The 11,199-nt window shown below is 31.6% G+C and overlaps 1 protein-coding gene across 1 annotated transcript; it reads left to right on the top strand.

Annotated features, from left to right (window-relative positions):
• The first annotated feature begins 894 nt into the window (after positions 1-894).
• Positions 895-8,502, top strand: LOC127840166 (uncharacterized). Its single transcript, XM_052368663.1, has 3 exons — positions 895-1,176; positions 2,473-3,479; positions 4,806-8,502. Exons 2-3 carry the CDS (start codon positions 2,849-2,851, stop codon positions 5,222-5,224), a joined length of 1,050 nt encoding a protein of 349 aa, XP_052224623.1. The 5' UTR covers positions 895-1,176; positions 2,473-2,848; the 3' UTR covers positions 5,225-8,502.
• Positions 8,503-11,199: the final 2,697 nt, after the last annotated feature.

The raw sequence follows: 11,199 nt of genomic DNA, 5'->3' as shown, positions 1-11,199 counted from the left end.
AAATCTGAACCACGAACCTTGGCGAGTGGTTCAGATGTTCGGGCCGAGCAAAAATAAACTTCGCTTTATACGGCACCGACCTAGTATTCAATTAATCCCATCAATTTTCTTAGTCGTAAATATTTCTTTAAAAATAGAAAAGGAAAATAGAACTACACGGAAAATCCCAACGTTATTTTAAGCAAACATTGTTTTATTATTTTATTCGTGTCGAGCCTAATATATTACAAAAATATCAGGAACTAACCTGTTTCTCTGTTTACCATACGTCTACGTCCCCAATTTCAACGAAATATTGAAAAAATACAAAAAACTGCAGCTGCAGCGGGAAAGACAATGACTCGTGTGACGTGTTTATGATGACGTCATGAGTACGCGCACTTAATATTTGTAAATAATGCTTATTTGCTTTTTGTGTTGCATTTTGTGTTTAAAATATATAACATCTTGGTATTAAATTGATTGTTTTGTTGAATCCGATTCGATTTTACTAAAAATTATTAATTTATAGTTGATTCCGAGTAATATGACCATCCTCCGCCGCGCGTGACATCTATATTTCAGCATTGCCGAAATAAAGGAAAATATATTCCACAGTGGTTTATTTCGACAATGCACGTCTGATGATGGGATAAATCATGAGATACACGTATGTCTGTTATCGTATAAATGTGTAAGAAATAAAATGATAACATCGAATTTTTAATATAAGTATATAATTATTTTGTCGTTTGGTTTACAAGGGGTGCTCTATCATAGTTTATTTATGTTTTTTTTTGTTCAGAATAAATATTGATTTTGAAGAAAACTGGTGATTTAATATGTCAGGCCTATCGATTGTATTAACTACTGCAGTATTCATTATGCATATAGGGAAATCGAAAGTAGATTCGTACAAACAATGGCGGCCAAGTTGGAAACATCCCAGCACAAAGGTTCGGACGTTGTTTACGACGTGTGTTGTTCAATCTGCGAGGATGATGGTATACATAAGGAAGAGCTGTTTTATTGTCAGAAATGTTCAAATTATTTCTGTGACAGTTGCGTATTAACGCACAATAAGTTTCACAAAAATCATTCAGTAAGTGAGAAAGGGGGAGTTAACATTTGGCCCGTATCTAAAACAGTGGATGATACACTGGAGTTATGTGAAGAGCACACAACTCGTAATCACAAGTAAGTAATAAGTAAAAATATTATTTGAAATTATAGACAAATAGGCCAACACTTTTTGTTTGTTTCCTAGATCGCTATGCATATGCTCGAGTCGCCTGTTTCACTCGTCAAGATCATAATAAATTAAATAAAATCGGTGTAATAAAAAATATTTACATAAAAGCTGATTCATAGTCCATTATTGCATGTATTGATATTGCTCAACACCTTCCCTCTTTTTCCATACTACCGACAGCATACGAGATTGTTTGTGTATTGCCTTACCTGTTCGGTCGATTGACAGACCTCAATATTTTGGCAAGGGTGTCTCAAAAGTTATATAAAATAGTAGTTACTGTTTCAAGACAACTTTAATTTCTAAACCCGGGGTAAATGTATATTTTTCCATTTCAACATAAATTTATAAGTTGTGTACAGTGAAGAAATATGCATCCTCAGAATTACAGCAGGGAAAACAACTTAGTCTAGTGAACTGAACAAATACAGGTTGGTTTGTTCCCAAACGTTCAAAAGACAACAGGAAAACTTGCTAAAAGGGAATTAAATATGTTTAAGTTTGATTACATGTTTTTTTTATTCAATTAACAGATCGCAACAAATACTTTTTAATCTAACGCTTAAGTGCCCTGCTTACATGTAGTTTTTCTTCCCGTTGAATGCGTGACAAAAGACATCGCATAACTATCACAATTGTGTGATTGATTGATTTGCCTGAACAAAGCATAATTTATGTTTAAATAGAATTCTGCTCGTAAAAAATAGCTTCTGATTGCATAACAAAATAAACCGTTTTCGTCGAATGACGTTTCATTGTAATACGCACGTTTGAGTTCCTGCACTTAAGATTTATATCATACCCTCAGGTGCCATAATCCATTATTGGCACTACCGATATTACGAAGTTGACTTCAAAATCTTAAATCCGGAGTTCAAATTATAAATCTAGATATTAAACTTTTATATGAATTAATGTATAAAAGCAATTACAAAAGTTAAAATATATGAAAACAAATAAGCAAAAGTACTTTTGTTGGCAGGAATCGAAATTAAGTTTCCATTAAATGTTCAAAAATAAACTTGAACAGTATGCATATCCCCCAAACAACATATAAATAATAACGAAACAAACTTTTTGAAATTATTATAAAATATATTATTGTTAGAAATAAACATAATACAAGGAATAATAATAATGACGATAACATACATAATGGGGTTCACTATGCAAATAATAAAATATACTTTATTTGAAAGAATTATCAATTGTTGGTATATAAACATGTATATATGTTTCAGGGAATGCAGTCACGTAGTTCTATTGACGGACAAGGTAAAATCTTTCACACGACCCATGGACGTGGCTCAAATGAAGACCAGCATTGAATCGTCAATGAAACGTCTAGAAGATATGGTAAAAGTCGGTGAAGAAAATATAACGTCTCTCCAAAAGTCATACGAAAAAGTGTTGGAAGAAATAGTTGATGTGCGTCAACTGATAAACGACAATCTAGACCGACTTCAACACAATACAGAAATGAAATTGAAAGAGCTGCACTCTATATTAAAGAATTCTTCAAAAAATATTCAAAAACAATGCGTTGAGTTTATTTCAAAGATAAAGGGATATAATATTAAAGACATACACAAAATGTCACCTGATCGATAGTTTATTATGTACAGAAAATGTTTAGACCAAAACGCTTCTGCAGATGTTTTTCTTCGCAAGGTATATGCAAATGTGTCCATTAATTTCCACCACAACACGGACTTGACGCAGTTTCTTGCTTCTTGTACAGAATTAGGCGGTATCGTTAGTCGCGAAGTTGTGTCACATCAGGTCGTTGACCCCAACAAGGTTGTAAGCATTCAAGACAGTTCAAAGTACAATGTGCGCAAGGCGACTGATGAGATGGTCAGTAGCATAACGGGAATATGCGAATCGTCAAATGGAGAATTAGTCATTGCTGACAACGACAATAAGTGTGTGAAACTCCTAGATAATGCGTACAATTTATTAGAACAAATGCAACTTCGTACTTTTCCGAAATCAATGTGTAATATATCCACTAACGAGGTGGCGTTGACAATTAGTAACGGTTACACTGTTAATAAGATTCATTTCTTACGAGTCATCAAAGGGAGGATTGTAAATTTTAAAACTCTGCATATGAACGATTTATGTTACGGTATTGCATATCACCAAGGAGACCTGTTTGTATCGTCTGAAACTGCAGTGTATCAATTCACCACGGATGGGAGGCTAGTGAAGACATTTTACGAGGATATGTCGCTAGATAGCGCTAGTAAGCTGCTTTTTTAAAAATTGTTTTCCAATTACAATTATTGTCAATAAGTACATTCAACTAGTTTTAACCTTTTTATTTAAGCTCGATTGCAATAAAAGCCTCTAGGTGACTGAAACACCCTCGAGTCCGTTTCCTGGGTAGAACAAGTGATTGTTGTATTTTGGGAGTTGGTATGTCGGTTCTTACGTCTGTCGATTGGTACAAGATGAACCCAAAATGACAAAATTTGTAAAACATCTTTAATTCTTTCTAGAAAGGTTTGATACTTTATCATGGGTGATGTCTTTGAGCACTGTCAACAAAACCACATCACATGAACTTGTTTTGACATTGACCTTGTTATCCCCCGCCATCGGGATATTGTTTTGGCGTTGTCCGTCCGTCCGTCCTTCCGTCTGTCCGTCCGGAGCCATATCTTGGAAGTTCTTTGGCGGATTTCATTGAAACTTAGTATGATTATATATATGGATAACAGGATGATGCACGCCAAATGGCATCGTAAACCATCTGTTAATAACGGAGTAATGGCCCTTTGTTCTTGAAAAAAAAATGCTTTTTTGCGTGTCAAATATAATACTTTTGTGTCCAGAAGCATATTTGCGGTGGATATCAATTTAACGAATTTATTTATAGTTTGGAATTAGGCTTAATCAGAAGATCAACACCCTTAATTAACCATGCATGACGCATACCGCTTCCTCCCAAGCTTTTATAATTGTATTGATTAATTATAAACACTTAATACACCCATTTAACCTGTCTTTATTTTGACCTAGAAACTAACCCACTTTTAAACTAAATTATTCAAATGGGTCCGGAGATCAGGCAGACACTGGGGGTATACACTGTGCTAGTAGAGTTCTTGTTTATTTTCACAACCGAAGTAAAGATTGGCATGACCTCAATAAGAAAAAAGGACATTATTCATTGTATAATTTTGTTTCAAAATTGAGTACAAGCAGATATTGGCTATAAAGTGTCTCAAACATCTGCGTATGCTAAAGTCGTTTCAAATCACTCCATCTCGCTTAAGTTACCGTATGTTTTAATGTTGTTTCTATTTATAATGTAAATTAAATTATTTTTCTAATTTAATTATAGTCATTGTTGTATGATTATTGCCAGCTAGTGTGGCATGTTTAGTATCGAAGATGTATTAAGCACGTTATATGTTAAAGTAAACAAAGTCTTTATCCCCAATGAAAACGGCAAGGAAGTTAAATTAAGCATATCGGGTTTGATCTAGTGGTTTAATAATTTCAAAATGGTAATTAAAACTAAGCTTTTTGTTTACATATGTCATTATAAGGAGTACGTGATTAGTTGTAGGTATTGGTGTGAGACCTGATGGAAAGAGTATCTATGTGACTGACAATACTGGCAAGCTACTCACACTTACCAGGGATGGAGCAGTCACGGCCACGCTCAAGGATCCTGCTTTTAAACCGCCCTTTGACAATATACCTAATTTGCAAGTGGCAGCCACAGGACAGGTGTTTGTTTTAGGTAAACAATCAGTAAGTCAAGTTGACACGGACGGCAAGAAAGTCCTCAATACCATACAACTTGATATGCCCAACCCTTCATCTGTCTACTTCAATGAAGGCACAGGCAAGATGATTGTTGCATTTGAAAAAAACAAAACATCTATGAGTTCAAAAAAAGGCTTCTTGACTTTTCAACGTATACCTATTATAACGAACAAATTTGTATCAGAGAATTACAGTGCATTGACTTGTTAAAACAGATATTATTTGCGATTATTGTGACATGTAGTCGCTATTCATACTAATAAGTGTGTGTTCAGTTTACTAGCTTGTTTTAATTGAAGAACTTAATCTGCTTATTAATAGACGCCTTGTGGTATTACAAGTTTTTTTCAATCTTCGCTTTTAAACGTGTTTGTCCAAATTAAGCAGATCCTTTCTTGTTTTGTGTCACCCAGAAATAAAGTCTCCCCATGTTTTCTCTTTCTAACACTGCTTTTTGCGCACATTGTGTTTTCCAAATCACCATTATTATGTTTGTTCCTCTCTCTAATAATCTCTCGTCTTATTCCATTTTGAATATTGTGTAGCCCCAAATTGTGTTGTTATTGTATAAATACATGTTTGCGTCATTGAAAGGGAAGTAATATACCTTAAATGCTTTATTTAAATAAAGAAAACATCTTTTTTTATTCAATATAATACATACAATGGATACATGTATATGATCATACAACATAGTGATTGAACAAAGCAATAAAGTTCAGACATGTTATACAAGATATGCTAATATATATAATTTTTTAGAGAGAAAAGAAAAGAATAACAGAAGAATAGTTATGAAAAATGATGACTTGTATAAAGTCGGAAGAAAGCATACTGGACTTGTGTGTTTTGTTGTATATTCACAATGATCTTGTACGATTGCAAAATAAAAATAAAAAATAAACAAAAATAGTTTAGAAGATAAACTAACATTCGAGTGAAATGTATATAAGAGGACAAAACATTATGAGAATTTAATCCGATTCCATTTTTGTTCAAAGATTTGTAATGTGTCATTACTGAGGGCTATTTCTTTCTCAATCTGGATTTTTAGTTTAAGACTATGGACAAAACAATTAAAATTTGGTACTTTTTTTGTACTTCATGTTAAAGATAAAATATTCATCAATATAATAATAAAATTCACAATATTATTACAGTCGATTGATTTCAATGAGTTAATTCCGAAACTTACATTTAAGAAAGATAGTTTAACGTTTAGTTGCTGTTGTTTAAGAAAAGATACTAATTGATTCCAAATAGGCTGGATGTGTTTGCACTCCCAAAAAAGATGCTCTATAGTTTCAATGTTTTCACCGCAGAAGTCACACATATTTGAGATAGATAATTTGCATTTAAAGTGATATTTATTTGAAGCTATAATTCTATGGATATATTTATATTGAAAATTTCTCAGTGTGCTTTCAATAGTTGCTTTATATGGCATGGTAAATATGTGTTTCCAATTAAGTTCATGTTCTCCGAAAAGGACTTGCCATTTATTTTGGATTTTTGAGTTTTCTGTAGGGTTTTTAATTTGTAGTGTGTAGAATATTTTGTTTGTTTGTTTTTTTCTTCCAAGTATGTTTTCTATGAATGTTGTTTGAGTACATGGTGTATTATTTGTATTTATTTCAGATTTAATGTGTATGGGTTTGCTTTTGATTAGTGTGTAGTACTTCAGAAAATTATTTGAAGGTATTCCGTATCTGTAGCATATATCATCAAAAGAGTAGAAATCCTTAATTCTGTAGTCATATAATTGGTCGACATATTTAATGCTTCGTTCAAACCAATCTTTATAAAAAAAACGCCTTATTGTTTGAAGTTATGTCTTTATTGTTCCATAAAATTGTTTTACTGTTGGTTTTGGTTTCTAGGTTATGAGTGACATCACTCCATGCTGATAGAACATCAGACAGAAATATGTTTTCGTTTGCAATTTCATGTAAGATAGAATTGCTGATGTTACATTCAAAGAGTAAGGAGTCACCATATTTTTTAGGATTTTCTGGTAGAATAATTTCCATTTACTCGTATTGGTATTATCTAGGTATCTTTTAACCCAGCTGCATTTAATTGCATTCAAGAATGAGTCAATGTTCGTTAATTGGATAACTCCATTTTCTACAGATTGAATTAACTGAGTTCGTTTTATTTTATCAGGCTTACCGTCCCATATGAAATTAAATATTGCTGATTTTATATCGTTAATAATATCATTTGGTGGATTTGGGAGAACTGTTAATACATAAATTAATTTAGGAAGTGCAAACGTTTTCAATACTGTGTTTTTTTTCCGATTAGTGTAAGTTTACGGTGATGCCATGATTTTAAGCAGTTTTTAAAATTCTGTAATTTAGGTAGTATGTTTTTAAGAATTGTATCCTTTTCATGATTTGTGAAAGTAATTCCTAACGTTGTGGCTTCATCGGATGTCCAATTAAATTAAATTTCTTTTTTATATAGGACATTACTTTGTTTTAATTTACCTACTCGTAGCACAGTACATTTACTTTTGTTTAGTTTAAGACCCGATGCCATTTCGTAAAGGGTTAGTGACTCTATTAAGTTATGGAAAGAATCGTAATTGTCGTTTAATAAATAAGTTGCATCGTCAGCAAATAGGGACTGTTTGATATCTTCATCAGGATCTGGTGATATGCCTTTTATGTGTTTATTTGATTGGATGTGATGTGATAGATACTCAATGCAAATAATAAATAGCGATGATGAGAGTGGACATCCTTGTTGAACCCCTCGTTCGATCTTAAAACTGTTTGAAAAGAAGCCATTGTTAATGATTGTACTGTTAATATTGGTATAGAATAGTTTGACCCATTGAATGAGACTTTCACCAAAGTGCATATTTTCTAAGCATTAGAACATAAATGAATGATCAAGCGAATCAAATGCCTTTTCAAAGTCAGCAAAGAATATTAGACCAGGATTGTTTGAATTGTTCAAATAGTTTATGCAATTTTGGATAAGACGAACGTTTTCACCAATGTAACGTCCTTTTATGAAACCAGATTGAGATTTTGAAAGGATTGATGGTAATAATTTTTTTATTCTGGTTGCTATACTTTTATTTTCAATTTTATAATCATTGTTTAGTAAACTATATTGGCGCCAGTTTGATAAGGATTCTAAGTTTTTCCAGGTTTTGGAATAAATGATATAATACCTTGTTTTTGTAGCGTAGTTAAGTTTTCGTTGTAAAATGAATAGTTAAGTGAATTAATTAGATGTGTTTTTATATCATTCCAGAATATTTTATAAAATTCGATTGTGATGCCATCAGATCCTGGGCTTTTGTTTTTTTGCATTTCTCTTAGGGCTAATCCACATTCATATTCATTGAGCAATCCGTCGCACAGTTGGTTTTCCTCTTGGTTTAAAGCTGGTTGTATTTTTAAAAAGGGTGTTATTTTCAACATTTTTTCGTTTATAGAGGGTTTCGAAAAATAAACGTTGTTTTTCTAGTATTTGAGTTCGTTTGTTATTTCTTTGCCATTGACTACTAATGTGTGTACAGTTTTTTGTTCGCTTCTACGTTTTTCAGTGTTTGTGAGGTATTTTGTATTTTTTCATTGTGTTCAACATGCTGTGCACGCGCTCTTAGTATTATTCCATTGAGATGTGTATGATAGATTCCATCTAATATTTGTTTTTTTAATGTTATTTCATTTTCAATGTCGGTGGTATCATTTGTGTTTGTTTGATGCAATTGTTATTCAAGTGTTTCAATGGTTTTGATGGTTTCAGTTTCAAGTTTGTGTGTTTCTTTTTGTTTAAATGATGTGTATCTAATTGTTGTCTTACGTTTATTTCCTTTAATTACTTCCCATAAGGTATTCGGGTTTGCATCTTTATAATTTTGAACTGTATTTAATTTTTCCTGTTTTATTTGTGTTTGATATTGTGTATCAAATAAGATGCTGTTGCTAATTTTAAAGTATCCTGGGCATCTTTCAGGTTGTATATTGTGCAGTTTAATTTCAACTAGAGAGTGGTCAGTCATAAATCCTGGTTTTATGTTACATGTGTCAATAATGTTGCAAAGTGACTCAGATATTTAAAAAAAGGCTAATCTACAAAATATTGTTGGTTTTGTGTTTGAGTGCCAGGTGAATTTGCTTTCGTTTGGATATACTGTACGCCAGATGTCTATCACATTGTAGTTTTCAATTATGTTGTTTAAAATGTTTCTATTTTTAGAATGAGTATAAAGGTTTCCCTTCTTTTTATCTATTAATGGGTTAAGGACAGCGTTGAAATCTCCACCGACTATAATGTTTTATCTTGGTTATTAATTTTAAAGGATTGTAATGTTTCGTAAAAAGTGGAATCATCAATGTTAGGGCCGTAAACGTTGATTAATGTTAATTGTGTTTCGTGTATTTTGATATCTATACTTGCTTGTCTGCCAATTATTATTTCGTGAAAGTTTTCGACTGTGATCCCTATATTATTTTTTATCAGAAAGGCAATGCCTTGTTTATTAGTATGTTGTCCACTAAGATAGATGTCTCCGTCCCATTTATCTTTTAAGGTTTGTGCTAAAGTATGTGTCAAGTGACTTTCTGTAGTAGGCATATACTATTATTTTTTTCGTCTAACCATTTGAAGATTTTAATGTGTTTGTCTTTTTTGTTTAGCCCGTTTACATTATGAGTGCATAATTTAATCATTTAAAGAGAGGGAGGGTGTGTAAATATAATTGTGTGGGTTTGTCCAGTAAGTGTCTATTTTAAAACATGTCCAGTAGGTTTTTCTTATAGGACATAAGATGTCCATACATACATACAAAAATAGAAAACAAAAATTAGAGATACAAAAATATGAATATTCCATAGACATGAAGAAGTGAAAAGAAATAATCACAAAAGTGAGAAGAAAACACAATAAAAAAACTTGTCCCTAGTTGAGACATACTAAAAAAGAGAATAAAACACAACATGTGAATATACAAAAACAAGCAAATGTGCTAATGCAAGGTAAATTTCCCTAAGTATAAGACATAAATTATATGCATCTAATGTTCAATTATATACAATGATTTCTCAGATGCATACGTATAACTAATTGGCAGGATAATTTTTAGCAATTCATTATTTATTGTATTAGTTATATTTACTAATACGTATATACATTCCTATACACACATATATATACTTATATGTGCAATTATTTTAGAAATAATTATTTATTTAAACATTATAATGCTTTTAACCATTAGAGTTGGTTCAGTAAACCGCCTTTTAAAATGACATTACTTTGATATTACTACCCCGTGTACATTTATTCTCAGGGACCACAGAAAAGTTTCGAAGGTTAACAGTATATCTGTACATAAAACCACAATTTCTTTCCTTAATGACATTTGAGATTAATACCCTAAAATCATACAGTACAAAAAAAAACGGAATGCTCGTGCAAGAACTACTGCTTACCGTGAATGAAACATGGTTTCGTCATTTGTCATGTTTAATATTGCACAAAAACAAAATGTTTGGAAAAGTGTAAGATAAAGATACCGGGTAACTGATGAAAATGATGATCGAGATCTCTATTTTACGAGCGTTATTTTACATAATTTACATGATTCAATCTTTATATTATCCATTCGTATTATAAACGATTATATTTTCGTTGCAACACTATATATATATATATATATATATATATATATATATATATATATATATATATATAATAGTATTCTCATTTACTGCAGTCAATACACAATTCATTTGATATTCATCCAAACAAACAGGCATTGAAAATTTAACACAAACATACAATGTAAACAAGTACATTTAAACATACATTTTAACAAGAACATAACAGCAGGTCAAATAGTACGATAAATTGCCCTTCATATAAGACAATACGGTGTGGTTGCTAAGCAATTCAATATGTAAGAAATATATAATTATAAACATAAGCAAGTGTAGTAGTAATCATTTCCACTTGTCTGTCTATAGAAAGTTTTATTCATAAGGCTTTTAAAACAATTTTACTTTCAGATGCCATTGAATAACAACAGAATCCAAATATTGGTATAAAAATTAACAAACACATAAAAAAACACTTTCTACCATTGCTTTAATAGCTGAGACTATAAAGTAGCACTCCTTTTATCAATTTAAAACTAACAACAAGTACAAATGAGCCGTGTA

This window comes from Dreissena polymorpha, chromosome 7 (genome assembly GCF_020536995.1).
Source record: "Dreissena polymorpha isolate Duluth1 chromosome 7, UMN_Dpol_1.0, whole genome shotgun sequence".
NCBI lineage: Eukaryota > Metazoa > Mollusca > Bivalvia > Myida > Dreissenidae > Dreissena > Dreissena polymorpha.
The sequence above is the reverse complement of the archived record's forward strand: the minus strand, read 5'-3'. Positions and strand labels throughout refer to the sequence as shown.

Bases quoted from the DNA above. Each gene is read 5' to 3' on its own strand.
- LOC127840166 (XM_052368663.1), top strand. From the start codon at position 2,849: ATGTACAGAAAATGTTTAGACCAAAACGCTTCTGCAGATGTTTTTCTT. The intron at 3,480-4,805 runs GTAAGCTGCTTT...GTACGTGATTAG, and splicing joins TATGTCGCTAGATAGCGCTA to TTGTAGGTATTGGTGTGAGA.